The 15262-nt window shown below is 39.7% G+C and overlaps 1 protein-coding gene across 2 annotated transcripts; it reads left to right on the top strand.

The window, feature by feature from the left end:
* The first annotated feature begins 9046 nt into the window (after nt 1-9046).
* Nucleotides 9047-14381, top strand: LOC311024525 (maternal B9.15 protein). Of its 2 annotated transcripts, XM_084026960.1 has the most exons (5): nt 9047-9203; nt 11893-12070; nt 12230-12367; nt 12474-12801; nt 13205-14381. In XM_084026960.1, exons 2-5 carry the CDS (start codon nt 11898-11900, stop codon nt 13421-13423), a joined length of 858 nt encoding a protein of 285 aa, XP_083883086.1. In that variant the 5' UTR covers nt 9047-9203; nt 11893-11897; the 3' UTR covers nt 13424-14381. The 2 variants fall into 2 exon arrangements, with proteins under 2 accessions (XP_083883086.1, XP_083883087.1); XM_084026961.1 differs by lacking the exon at nt 9047-9203 and having other exon boundaries at nt 11853-12070.
* The last annotated feature ends 881 nt before the right edge of the window (nt 14382-15262 follow it).

The following is a 15262-nucleotide window of genomic DNA, read 5'->3' as shown; positions in this document are numbered from 1 at the left end:
GGCCCCCCAGCACACAGGAAAGAGACACAGCTTGCGGGAGAGGGAGGGAGAGAGAGAGAGCGAGGGGCAAAAGGGGGCAGAGAGAGAAATGCAGATGGGGGAGGGGAAAGGTTTCTAAACGTTTGTTAGAGGCTATGGAAGACTTGGAAATCAGTAAAAAAAAATACACACAATATAAAAACAAAAATATTTTAATCGAAGCGTAAGTTTATTTATTATGGTGGGGACTTATCAATAACGTGTTGAAGGTGCTTGCAGGAGAGGTAAGAGAATAGACTGCTGTTGAAATATTGATTTGCGGTATAAAGTATGTCCATGTGTTTGCAACATCGTGAAAGCATTCAATCGAAAAAAAAAAGTGCAAGGTGAAGGTCAGACCATTAAGCAGAGCTGCACATATCTGCACAAAATCTCCATGGCAACTGCTGACATACAGGTGAAACATTTGGTGATAAGACAACTCGTTTATGTTGTGGGTCATAAAGAAGACTATTATAATAGCTTATGCTTTTACATATTTTTCTTATAGAAAAGAAAGAGCGGGTAGGCCACTCACCTTGACTGATTTAATTGTTGAGACAGCAGAGGGGGAGACAGAGGCGAGTCAGGAGCTCAGGCAGGATTCCATCGCAAGCCAGCAGGGGCACGCAGTAAACTGAACCACCGACGCCTCTCACAGCCCAGACTTACATGCATGTTCTACAGTACACGACACTGAGCATTTGTGCATGTCGTGCCTGAGTTTGTTCAGAAACACGTTGTATTAAAGTCTCATGTAAATGAAGGATATTTATAACTTTTAAGCAGAACAAACAATAAAAAAATAAAAAGGAGCATAAAAGACAAAATGAAGGCAAATAATAAACTCAACAGGTCTTCAAGCATTCATAGCCGCGCCATACAGAGATAATAATAAACAGCTTTTCCAGCTCACTTCCTCATATTTTCACAAAAGCAGGCTGGGGTTTCATATTCACATTTGCGTTTCAAAACATCAGCAGTGAGCTGGGAGGAGATTTGGGAGATTCAAATGGGAATCTCTTTGAAATTATCCAGAAAAGAACACAAAGCAGGAGTTTGGTACGAGAAGGACATCACTTGAAAGGTAATGTACCCTTTTTTTAATTTTATTTATATTTGTTTTACAAGAATTGATTTATTCATTACTTATACTCTTCCCTTTCCTTTTCTGTAGTGCATTGTTTATTCCTAATGCACTTAGAAGTTGGTTTGAGGTGTAATGAATGGTTTGTTTAGACTGCGACCATGTGAACCAAGGCGGGGGACTGAAATATAGGCAATTAAAAAGTCACCAACCAAATTTAATCTAGTGAGAAATTACTTTCTTGTTGATTTAATCCCGTCTGAGGCTCAGATCAGTAAGATATAAGGGTGGATATAAGGCTGTCTTATCTACAGAGAAAACATAAGAGTCAGGAAAATGTCTACAAGGCATGCACATATATACATATAAGATTTACGGAAACAATTTAGCAGGTTCAAACAGTCTTTACTTGGAATTCACCGATTAGAAGTAAAAATTGTGAAGATATCTGTATAAGGGTTGTCCCTCACAACATAGCTCACTGGTACCAAAGGTTTTTAGGCTTGTTCCCCTTTATTGCCAAACCGTTAACTGTTAGTTAGTTTATACTCGTTAAAAAGCTTTTACTCTTCAGTTTCACAATGAAAACAATCTCAACACAAGGTAGATGTAGATTTACCAAACAGCAGACAGAAAGAGCTGTTGAACATTACAGTGCATTTAGCAGTTAAATATCTGCAGGTCTCCCTCGGGAGTTATAACAGAGGGAAGAGAGCATGAATACTTGACTCGTATTCATCAGGTGTCCAGAAACACCAAATGAATGACAATGTTGCCATACCAGCTTTAAAGTGGCCAAAAACAAATGTTAAGGGGTGCCAGATAGCTAACTCGGTAGAGTCGCCCCCAATGTACCGAGGCTAAGTCCTCACTGCAGCGGCACCGGGTGTGAATCCGACCGGCGGCCCTTTCTGCATGCCCCCCCCCCCCCACTCTCAAGCTGTCCTATCTCAACACAAGTCAAAAAAGGCCAAAAACATTACTTTAGAAAACTACAATTCTTAAGCAAGAGAGAAGGTTCAATCCATGATTTTGAGGAGTAGAAATTTTTATCCCGCCCTCTTTCCTTTTTATCTTATTAACCATTCCGTACCTCAGATTTGTTGAAAAACACTGCTATACATAGATCATGCAGCAGGTTCTATGGTTCTTTAATAAACACATGAATAATTTACGGTGGCTGGGACTCGGTGTCTCGGTTTCTTTGCTTGATCAAGCATCTCTAATTGAGCATCAGAATAAATCTTAATTTCTGCCTATTTAAAGAGCTAACCAGAAAGATGAAAGGGATAACACTGATCTTAATATGCTTTAAAAAAAAGACAAGAAAATGCTGTTCATCATAATGAACCATTGTTGTTGTTTGCCTGCAAGGCGCCAAACTGAGAAAAGCCAACTTTTTCAATCTAAAAGATGGCACTGCTTCTAATGCATTGCAAATACAAATAGGTATCGACCCACTGAGCGGTTGAGAGGAGGAGGAGGGATGGAGGAGGAGGATAGGCAGGGGATAAAGATCAAAGGAGGTGTGTGCTGCATTTGCTCATACCTTTTGTCAAAGAGGCGAATACCCATGCCTTACTTCAGTCACATAGCTAGGGACCACGGAGGATGGAGAGGGACTGGATGCCACAAGAAACACTTCTCTCTCTTAATGCAGAGAAACTATTCCTCCAGCCCAAGGACAGCCATTACCTGAGGAGAAAGAGGCAGCATGTGTGTTAGGGGAAGAGATGCTTATACTGGCGCTGATCTTGAAAGGGCCTGGCCGATCGATTGCATTAAGCTCCCTGAAAAAGGGAGAAATCAATATGTTTTTAAAGGCGAAGCAGGCTGCATGTGGTGTATGCGTGTGGGCTTCATTGATACCACCAGAAGCGCTCACAGAGAAGCTCTTCCTGAAAGAGAACGATCACATTTCGAGGTCAAGTGGTTTCATTTCCAATATTTATCTTTAAAAATCATGACACTTGTGAGAGATAAGTACATTAAAAATGTACTATGTTTGTTTGAAGTGTTCCCGTTTGAGTGAATAGTCAAATGCTGTCGGTGTTTGAGGAGCACAAATGACACACTGACAGGGAAAATCAATATTTTTCAGACGGAGAAAGTTGTGCAGAAGCCAAAGAAGAAAGAAGCCAAATGACTCGTAACTCTTTGAGAAAATTAATTGCTTGTTTAAAGACAATGTAATGCAATTAGTCTTATAGTTAACATGAATTGCCTACAGAGATTCTGCTCAAGGAGATGGAGTGGGAAGGAGGTCAACAAGAGCAAAGGAGTGAGGGAGTGAGAAAGAAGGCAAAACACAAGACAGAGAATGAAATTTAACTAGTCAAAACAATGCTAATCAATATCAAAGACACTCGCTCTTTAACACTTTATACCTCCCTCATCCCACTCATTTCTCTCTTTCTCTCCATCTATTTCTATTTTTCACGTACACGCTCACAGCAATAATTCACACTTGAGTTGGCATCTGGAACAGGCAATGTGATTCAGTAGAGGCAGGAAGAAAATCCACAGAGTTGACACAGTTTCCTTAGTGTACCTGCACTGACATAAACACACTCTGCTGAAACAAAGAAATAACGACAATGTTAAATCTAAAAAGACAAAGAAGCCAAATGTTGATGAGAAAATCAGTGCAAGACAAAATTAATTGGGCCTGCAGGAAAAACGGAAGATTGAAAGGGTGAATAGGAGAAATGAGAGGCAATCAAAAATATTGATATATTTCCTTCAAAAGAAAGATTTTTTTTTAAATGGCTGATGATGGGATTTGATGATAGCAGAAACATGCAGGAATTAGGGGGGAAATCATAAATCACCTATTGGTATGTGGGCACACAGAATTTGACTCAGATATACCGTAAACAGCATGTAGGATTTCTACTGAAATGGAAAGTCAATGCTTGACTGTAGCAGTGAAGACTGAGAAAATGAAAAAGGGCAATGTGTTTAAATCAAGAATTTAGAATAAATACAATTATTCTTGTGTGTTTCAACGGTTCACAAACATGCAACTACCACGTAACTAGATGGAATTTGAACTAAAAACCCAGCCTGCCCTCTAGTGGTGGAAAAGGGAAACACTGAAGTCCGGAGTGAAATTCAACAGTGATTAAAATACCACCAAAAAGCAAGGATGGGAAGTACTGTAGCATGAACTCAAGTAATACTCTTGAGGTTCTTGTATGGTACTTGAATATTTCAAATTCTATGACATTTGATATTTCTCTGCAATTAAGGGGGAATATAGTACTTAGTATAGTACTGACTGTATTTCACAGATTTAGTTACAAACTACTAGACTAACTTCCATATGTAAACTATTTTGTACCCTGTAATTCAGTAGGTAATTTGTTATAAAACTCCAATATTTCTTCAATTATTGAAGTAAAAGATCTACTTTATTCACCGGTGCTAAAACGTTATTAAATTATTACATACGGCAGGACATTTTTATAGGTATAGAGATAAAGAGCTACACTGTACAGAACTATCTTTTTAATATGACATGAGCGGCACTCTGATTTAGAGCTGCAGTCTTTTAGTCTGTGTTGCTGTGAACTGATTGTATTTATGGATGCTTTATTGATCTCAAACGTAAAGACTATAAGCTTGTTATGGCTGGAGGTCTGTGGTCAAAGCAGTACTGGGTGTGGAAGACGTGCCTACAGTTTATTGTACAATTATTTGAAAATAAACCCAGATAATTCTAAATGTTCTCAATGGTGTTGATTTCTTGCTACTATAAAAAAAAAAAACTGCATCGATGTAAAGATGTAGGTTATACATTTTAAAGTATTACACACTTTAATAACATGTGAGACAACAACTACTGTGCAATATGCAAAAACAGACAATTACACAATTTTACAAGTAATGCAATATTGCAACACAGTTGAACATGGATGCACTTACCTGCTCAACACAACCAGCTGCTCCTGCTAGATTCCCCCGTAAGCCTCAGTTAGCGTAGCTATAGTTTGCTCTGCACACTTTTACCACGTTGTCCTTCTGCATTCGTGTCCAGTAACGTTAATCCTCTCAAAAAATATGTCTGTCTTGACCAGGTAACATCCGAACAACACAGCGGGGAGCAAGAAACACGGCTTCACTGACACGCTAGCAGTTAGCCATTTTGCCCAGAAGAATCCCGCCACGTTAAATATGATTATTTTTTACCAGCAGCTTGGTTTATAGGAATATCCTTAGGAATATGTTGATTTGTTGTAAATATATCCTTTTGTGGCGTAGAAGATATTCCCCATCATTCACTGCAGCTAGCTAGCTAGCAAAGAGCGAGCGAAAAACGCACCTGTTTATGCAATCTACTTTAATTGGCTGAGGCTTTGGGCATGCGCATTGTTGTTTTCCCACACCCGACATTGTGCATGATGCAAAGCGGCCTCTCCCGTGAGCGCAATCAAAACACAATTTTAAAACTGTTATATCCAGCCACAGACCTTACGTTATTAAATAATTATGAATAACTGCAACAAAAGGTGTTTTAATGTCATGCATCAAGCCAGAATTTAATTAATTTCATTACCACTAAAACCACACTTTTCTCTCCAGCCAGCAGGTGGGGCCACAAGACCCAATTATCACAAAAAATAACCACGTTATATACATTATATGAAAATAAGCTCCAATTCAGCTAGCAACAATAAAATGAGCTGCTAACAATAATGTAACAATGGAACATGTAATGGATGTAAAACTGCATAACTTTACTATGTTTCTTATAAGATTGTACTAAGGCCTAAGTAAAATTCAAGAATTTTAATAGTAATATAGTACTTCTATATTGTGGTATTGAAACAATTGAAATAAGTGTGAAACAGTTATAAAATATGATAAGGCAGTAAACGGTATAGGCAAGTGGCAACTTTCTAAGAAGCCCCCTTTAAAAAGCGATGAAACAATGTTTGGACAAATAATAGTGTGGTTAATAAATAATGTATTAGTTGTAAACCATTGTGACAGCTTTTGGGTTGCCAGGTTATAAATAAAGCTCTGTCTTTATTATAGGGGAAACCCCTCCATAATACATATACACAAGTACTACTCTTGAGGTTCTTGTATGGTACTTTAATATTTCAAATTCTATGACATTTGATATTTCTCTGCAATTAAGGGGGAATATAGTACTTAGTATAGTACTGACTGTATTTCACAGATTTAGTTACAAACTACTAGACTAACTTCCATATGTAAACTATTTTGTACCCTGTAATTCAGTAGGTAATTTGTTATAAAACTCCAATATTTCTTCAATTATTGAAGTAAAAGATCTACTTTATTCACCGGTGCTAAAACGTTATTAAATTATTACATACGGCAGGACATTTTTATAGGTATAGAGATAAAGAGCTACACTGTACAGAACTATCTTTTTAATATGACATGAGCGGCACTCTGATTTAGAGCTGCAGTCTTTTAGTCTGTGTTGCTGTGAATTGATTGTATTTATGGATGCTTTATTGATCTCAAACGTAAAGACTATAAGCTTGTTATGGCTGGAGGTCTGTGGTCAAAGCAGTACTGGGTGTGGAAGACGTGCCTACAGTTTATTGTACAATTATTTGAAAATAAACCCAGATAATTCTAAATGTTCTCAATGGTGTTGATTTCTTGCTACTATAAAAAAAAAACTGCATCGATGTAAAGATGTAGGTTATACATTTTAAAGTATTACACACTTTAATACATATTCAGTGAGACAACAACTACTGTGCAATATGCAAAAACAGAAAATTACACAATTTTACAAGTAATGCAATATTGCAACACAGTTGAACATGGATGATGGGCACTTACCTGCTCAACACAACCAGCTGCTCCTGCTAGATTCCCCCGTAAGCCTCAGTTAGCTTAGCTATAGTTTGCTCTGCACACTTTTACCACGTTGTCCTTCTGCATTCGTGTCCAGTAACGTTAATCCTCACAAAAAACATGTCTGTCTTGACCAGGTAACATCCGAACAACACAGCGGGGAGCAAGAAACACGGCTTCACTGACACGCTAGCAGTTAGCCATTTTGCCCAGAAGAATCCCGCCACGTTAAATATGATTAATTTTTACCAGCAGCTTGGTTTATAGGAATATCCTTAGGAATATGTTTATTTGTTTTAAATATATCCTTTTGTGGCGTAGAAGATATTCCCCATCGTTCACTGCAGCTAGCTAGCTAGCAAAGAGCGAGCGAAAAACGCACCTGTATATGCAATCTACTTTAATTGGCTGAGGCTTTGGGCATGCGCAGTGTTGTTTTCCCACACCCGACATTGTGCATGATGCAAAGCGGCCTCTCCAGGGAGCGCAATCAAAACCCTAACCCTAAATAATTATGAATAACAGCAACAACAGGTGTTTTAATGTCATGCATCAAGCCAGAATTTAATTAATTTAATTACCACTAAAACCACACTTTTCTCTCCAGCCAGCAGGTGGGGCCACAAGACCCAATTATCACAAAAAATAACCACGTTATATACATTATATGAAAATAAGCTCCAATTCAGCTAGCAACAATAAAATGAGCTGCTAACAATAATGTAACAATGGAACATGTAATGGATGTAAAACTGCGTAACTTTACTATGTTTCTTATAAGATTGTACTAAGGCCTAAGTAAAATTCCAGAATTTTAATAGTAATATAGTACTTCTATATTGTGGTATTGAAACAATTGAAATAAGTGTGAAACGGTTATAAAATATGATAAGGCAGTAAACGGTATAGGCAAGTGGCAACTTTCTAAGAAGCCCCCTTTAAAAAGCGATGAAACAATGTTTGGACAAATAATAGTGTGGTTAATAAATAATTTATTAGTTGTAAACCATTGTGACAGCTTTTGGGTTGCCAGGTTATAAATAAAGCTCTGTCTTTATTATAGGGGAAACACCTCCATAATACATACACAAGTACTTAAAATGTTGAGTTCATGTGTTCCCTTTCTGCTTCTTCTTTCTGCTTCTACTCCACTACATTTCAGAAGGAAATATTGTAGCCTACTTTTTTACTCCACTACTTTGTAGCAGAAACTATGACCATTTCCAAGTTAAAATGCTGTTATGACTTCATCAGCAATAATAATCTCATAATATTACAGATTAGGGCTATTCTGTATAATGAGTACTGTTTATTTTGATGCTTCATGCACTTTTTTTTTGCTGATATACTGTTACTTTTAGGTGTTAATAGTACATGGTGGTATTTGTATTCTTACTTAAGTAAAAGATCAGAGTGTTGTTCTACCCCTGTTTTTCACAACCTGGCCACCAAAAATGTGCCTTCATTCGTTTACAACTGAAAGGAGGGTTCATCTGTTACCCTCACATTTTCTAACATCTGATATCCTTGGGGTCTTCAAAAAACTATTATAATCTTTTTTTTTTTTTTTTTTTACCCAGGTTAATGCTTCAGACATTTCATGTTTCTTTGTTGACGGACTAAATAACCCATAAATACAATTTTCAACAATGTGTATTAATGCCCTCATGGGAACCACACGCCCCCAAATACAATTAAAAATTGCCCCTCCTCATGTTATGTGAAGAACCATCTTACACTACAGGTATGGGCCCTAAATCAGGGTGAAGATTTTTTAACATTATATTTGAATGTTATAGTAACCCTATATCATCCTAAAAAAATATGTAAAATTGTGATTGGGAGAAAACATATGATCATTCTAATTTCATGTTTACCCATTAAATCACGAGTATCAGCGCAAACACCAGATGTCATCGTATGATAGTAAAATGATCGCTGTGCTTTGTTAGGAGCGAAAATCCTCCCAGTCAGCTGTTTACCTCGACTGCCCATATTTGGGCCGGGCGGGTGCGTCGCCGTCGCGCGGAGCCAGTCAGCGCTTGCTCACGGCGTCGAGCGGAGGAAGTGAGTCACGCTGACGGTAAAGTTGCGTCTCGGTTGCAGCAGCAGCGAGAGCCGAGCAGAGAACAAGGAAGCAACATGTGCTGACCATAATAAGTCCAACACACCAGCCCGGAGACAGCCACGAGACAAGAGACGCGGACACCCGACGACACTGGACACGTTTTCATTTTGTACTATTATTATTACCGTGAGTACCACTGTTTGTAACTTGTTTTTAACGCGTTTTGTTGTGAATGTAGCCTATTTCAAAACATCATGTATCACTGTGGCGTTTGTTACAATATCATTTCTTTGTCGTCGGTTATGATTTTAAGCTTTGTTTTTTTTAGTTTATTATTTTTAACCCTTCTGGCTGATTTATGACGCGCGTGAAACATTCTTACATCTTCAAAGTACGGGTTTTTAAACTTAATTTGTGGTGCTAAATGTCATGTTAATTTAGGATAAGTGGGTAATGTATACGACCGTCTCTATCGACATGACATCCGTGGACTTGTCGGTGCTATCTTTTCCACTGGGGGGTTTCCGCGGTGCTAGAAACCCCTAGTGCGTTATTTCCAGCGTGAAGCACTGAAGTTTCCTCGATCAAAGCAGGAAGAATACATCCGATCTCGATCGATCTTTTCTTTTTTCTTTTTATGGTTGAACACATACACGTGTCCCCTCATTCACTGCTTTGTTGTGTCTTATTTGTATGTTTGTGTCTTTAAAACAAGTTCTCCTTGTCACTCAAAGTGAATACACGAAACTATGCAGCAGCGTTTAAACATCTTCAGACCTGCTTTGTAATGTGACTGTCTGTTTGGCCCAGTCTGGGAAGCGTTCATGAAGTTATGGTATGCTAAACACACACTGAGCGTAGGACGAGCTGGTGAGTGACGCACAAAAGAAAGGGTCCTGCCTGTCCTCCCTCCAAACACCTGAACAGTTTGCTGCAGTATCAGGGGCCAAAGCTTGTCGTGCATCTTGGCCCCCCATATGTCTGTTCGTCCTTGCTGTTTCTTCAATTTCCCCCTGCTCAGGGATTTTTCTTTTGGAGGAGGAGGGGTCCTTATCTGAAGCCAGGGTCAAAGGACAGAGTGTCTTAAATACTATACAGATTGTAAAGCCCCTTGAGGAAGATTTGTGCTTGTTGTAAATACATTTGACTTGACTCCTTACATCTCCAGATGGGTTGTCATCTTTGCACATGAAATCAAAACCCCGTATCAGCAGTCTGTGATAATGGCAGCAGCAGGTCACTGTTCAGTAAACAGAGATGCGGTTAACATGCTGAGCAGATGGAGGAGGGTTTTTTTAGGGCATCACTGAACCTCCTGATTAGATCAAAGAGTCGACAAACACCCACTCAGTGATGTGAATGCCATTGAGTTCTTCTAGTATCTCGAAACGGCATCGTTAATTTGGTGTGATGCAAGCCATCTGAAAAGGTGAGTCATCTTGACTTCCTTTAATGGAATACAATATGCTAGTATAAGTAGTAAGAGTTGTCAGCTGGCCTCAGGGACAAAACATCAATTATGATAATCAGAGGAAATTATTAGAACACTCTTTAACATATCAAAAACATCAATACTCAAAAGATTAACTTTCTTAAGGGCAAGAAATATGGTCCCTTTTCAGTTTTGTGAATCTTTTTTTTTTTAACAGCTTATTGAATGGGTCATCAGTTCATGACATTGAACTTTCTCACCCTGTTTCTGTAGCGATTAATTTACCCTTTAAGTGTAAATTCATGTTAATTCTCTCTGGCAATGAAATATCTTTGTTGTTTGGACAAAACAAGCTGCTTGAACATCCTGTCACGGTCGCAGGAGGAATCTCGAACTTGAAAACCTACCAGAAACACCTGTGTTTGTGTGTCAGACAAAGTGACATTCTGCATGTCAGCATGTTGCAAGAAGTATAACCTTTTGCTGGTGGAGACTGTTGGAATGAACATTTAATTTGCTGAGCGACTGAAAGCAAAAGAGGAAGCTGCAACAACAACAGCTTGGGGAAAACATGCCATTTGACACCGTTTACCCCACAGACTAATAACTGACTAACCTTAACATTGACTGTCTATAATAGGATAATGGCAACATATTTGTAAGGGACTTGGAGGTACTACTACTCTTGCTTGTTGTGCCACAGGCTCATCACCGCTCCTAAATGCAGGCTTTGCCTGCGCCTTACCATTGCAAATAATAATTTGCTCTCACGACATATTATACAGGCTGAAGCAGCAGTAGTGTGTCAAGCCACAATAACAAATTACTGTATCGCCTCGAAGTTCAAGGCGCAACTTTCTTGTCAGGGACATGAGCAGGATGGTATCACGCTGATACGGCTTCAGCTGCAACGTTTGAATTGCCTTGGCCTTCACAGAACACGCTCTTCTCTCTGGTCAGGCTGACATTGGCACCCACCCCAAACAGACACGCTATCAGAGGCTGAACAGCACGGTCTGCTCACTGGATTTACATTTCAAAAAAACATTTCAGGCGGACATGGCAGTACTAGTTTGCATCTTGTTTGCCTGTATACAAACTCTAGCCGTTCGTCAACGCACAGCCATGTCCGCAGCTGTAAAATGCCAGGCACTCCTTTATGCCTGCTTAATACAGCTCTCCCTGAAGGTAAAAATAGGCTCAGGGGCAACTGCACAGGGAAGTGCTGTTATCACTGCAACTGGAGTTCCTGCTCCCCCCCACATAGAACACCGAGGTCACAGTCTGTTATCAAAAACTCAAATCGGGCTACATCTTTGCACCCTGGTTTGCGAAACGAAAATGTGATACATACTCGAACGTACACAGGAACCAGAAATGAAGAGATGAATATGTTGGCAGCCTCAAATTATAATATATATTTGTAATCTTCTGTTTCTACAGTCACCATGAAAAGAGAGGTGGAGGCTGGAGTCAACTTCCTCAAACGCCTGGCTGTGGCGCATGGCAAGCTCAGTGAAGCCAAAGCAGGATTGTTTGCAGAGAAGCTACGTAAAGTTTTATGTGACAAATATGATGACCACTGGTACCCTGACCGCCCCAGCAAAGGCCAAGCATACAGGTAATTACCAACTAAAAAATGTACACAATTACCACTGAATATATCTGTTTTGTCTCTGCAAATATCATAGAGTTGTATCCATATTATCTGCAGAGAACCTTGTATTAGAGGAAGAAATCCACACAAGAAAACACATCTTTAATGTTGAAACCTTCACAGATGTATCCGGATAAATAACGGCGTACCTTGTGATGAAGTGATCCTGAGGGCATGCGAGGAGAGCGAGCTCACACCCAGTGAACTCGGCTTTCCGCGTGAGATCACACTGTGGATCGACCCGCTGGAGGTGTGTGCGAGGTGAGTGACACACTTGAACACCAGCGAGGCATGTCTCAGTCGTCATTCTGCAGAAAACGATGAAAATGAAGTGTGATTTTAAAAAGAATCCACTCCCTCTTCACAGATCTGCAGAGAACGGCAGGCCCTTCACTGTAGCCTGTTTCGAAGAGGAAGGTGCGGAGGACAAACGGGCCGACTCCTCAGTGGACTCGATCAACCTGGACACGTCGGATTACCACTCGGCCACCTCTTCAGATTGTAGTTCCACAGCTTCGAGTGACGCGGAGGAGGAGGTGAAAGACGGCGAGACGGAAGGAGAGCAAGCGAAAGAAGCGAAGGAGGTCGTCAAGACGGAAGCGGCAGCGGGCGACACCTACATGATACCAATGGTTCCCAGGATTCGGAAACAGCACGGAGAAGGACCAAATAAAGTCAAATTCGTCAGAAATATGGTACATTTTTGGTTCATCTGTTGGTTTCTCACTATTAAGGGATAAAGTGATATTCCATATTTCTCTTACTACCGAGAAATCCCACGATAATCCCAAATATATGTCAACGTTTTTGTCCCAAAGCCGTTGAAAACACCACAGCACCGTATTATTGAGTAATATCCTTTGGACAAATTCTACAGTGAATTGAGAAGCTAGTAGCGAAACATATCCACGCACCCATAGTTTGACAAAATGTATAATCTGTGTCTTAGTAGTAAGATTAGTACTATAAAATGAGCTCATTTCTATGTGGAAAGTTTTTAATATTACATGTTCTCAAAAAGGAAAGTACTGTTGTTTCCTCCCATTGGGAGCGTGTCCACCATCCCTTCTGATCTCTTGTACTCCTTCCAACCCTCAGCTGCCTGCCAGCCTCCAGTACTTCTACCACCCTGCACCAGTTTGGCCACATTACAAGAAGGGCGCTCCAGTGTTTGTCAATGCAATGTGCGGACCCCCGCCACCACCACCACCACCTCAGCCCCAGCAGGTATTTGGCTACTACATCTTGCCGCAGCCTCCTCCGCAGTTCATTCTGCCACAGGCCACGCTGCAGCCGTGGGGAGCCGTGAAGGGTTAGACCATCCAGGATGTGTGGGGGTGAAGGTGGACGGAGCGTCACAAGCTCCTTCAACTGAGCCATGTCTTCTGAGTTCAGCTTAACTTGGGCCGAAAAAGAACTTTCCTCTTCACTGTATAGTTGTGCAACCTGTAATGATTCCTTTTCATTTCTGCTGAATTGTACTTAATGGCTTACAGTCGGCACAGAGATGCCACTGAACTTGAGTGCAAACTGTTTTCTTTTTAGAGAATCTGTCAGGTCGGCACTGCTAATTCTTTTTAAAGTACTGTACAATGACTTCAATCACTGGGTGCTTGGACTAACTCAGGAACTCTCAGCAATATCCTTAATGCCAAACAATTAAATTTGTATTTCTGTTATTGTGTTATTGTGGCAATTTCTCTGTCAGTCGGTCCACAGTGTATACTTCAAAGTTAATCAATGTACTATGTGATTCAGGGGTTTGATCTATTGTAGCTAGTGACAACATCTGTATATTTAGAATAATATTTTTTACTAAACTGCTTGTAAATAAAACAGAATTTAGATACCATATACTGATGCACATTTTCTAATCTCACTTGTTGTAATTTATTTGGCCACCAGTGGATGGCGCTCAACTCATAGCTAACACATGGAATTGTATATTTTTGTATGGACAGTAACTGCTGTATTTTTACAAAACTTCACACAAACATGATTTTAAATATCTGAAACTGTCTCCCTTCCTTGTCATTTTAATGTGTATATATATATATTCAGGTGTGTTTGTATTATGGCCTGCTTATAGCTATGTGTTTTTAAAAAGATAACTTTCCTTGCTATATGGAAATCTGCTACAGCTATAAATCCTTATTTTTATGTAACGTCCATGTAATGCACTGTTCAGCTCAAAACTCATCTGTGTGCTTCTTTTACTTTCACCTTTCCCTTGTTAATACAGTGGATTAAATCCATGTATACCTGAAATTGTAAATTGTCTTCTACTGCTCATTTCTAAACACTTTACAGAGCAGGCTTTGGCGCTGTTATGTGTTTCCTCTCATCAAAAACATAGTTTGACTTGACCTGTAAACACCTGTCAGAGCACTCTACTGTCAGTGTGAGCTGTGAGGGTCATCACTGCCGTCAGCAGCAGGATGCTGCAGCTGAAGGACTCCTGTGTGCTGATGCGTCATTTAGGCCAAGGTCATGACGCTGTTCCTCCTTAAGCATTCCCAGAGATGAGTTTGTATCTCAGGTTTTTTTGTTTTGTTTTGTTTTCTTGTCTTGTGAAAGGACATCTTAAAACACAGTGTATTGGAATAAATAAGAATACATACGATACCAATTGAACCAAGAGAACATAGCAACATTTAAGCGGGATTAAAAAATACACCAATAAATAATAAGTAGGCATGTTTACAAGAGGATTACAGAAAAAAAGCCTCTTTAAAATGGACGAGTGGAAAGTGAAGGCCAGGACGGGTATGAGTCGGTGCCAGTGGCAGTGAAGAACCTTGACTAAAGTACAAGTCAAAAGGATGAAGATGATCAACCACGAGATGTCACTCTATAGCTGATGAGGAACTCGTCCTGTTACAGTATGTTAACAATAAATTCCTTACATGTTTTCATAGCTGCGCAGAAAAAGAAAGCAGATAATTATTACTGGACAATTAAAATAGATTGAAAACAGACTCTCGTAAGAAGTGTTTTTCCAGCAAATTGCAATCGATCTAATCAGACATATCCCAAAGGGATGAGGAATAATGTAAGCAAAGATCTTGTTTTATGACCACAGCCTATAGGCTACTCTTCTGACAGCGCACCACGCACACAGAGAGAGAGAGACAGAGACAGAGAGAGAGAGAGAGA

Source organism: Eutrigla gurnardus (genome assembly GCF_963514095.1).
Source record: "Eutrigla gurnardus genome assembly, chromosome: 14".
In the NCBI taxonomy this organism is placed as follows: domain Eukaryota; kingdom Metazoa; phylum Chordata; class Actinopteri; order Perciformes; family Triglidae; genus Eutrigla; species Eutrigla gurnardus.
The sequence above is the reverse complement of the archived record's forward strand: the minus strand, read 5'-3'. Positions and strand labels throughout refer to the sequence as shown.

Coding starts and splice junctions, on each gene's coding strand:
- LOC311024525 (XM_084026960.1), top strand. CDS start 11,898: ATGAAAAGAGAGGTGGAGGCTGGAGTCAACTTCCTCAAACGCCTGGCT. Junction 12,071..12,229: donor AGCAAAGGCCAAGCATACAG/GTAATTACCAAC, acceptor AAACCTTCACAG/ATGTATCCGGATAAATAACG. Junction 12,802..13,204: donor TCAAATTCGTCAGAAATATG/GTACATTTTTGG, acceptor TCCAACCCTCAG/CTGCCTGCCAGCCTCCAGTA.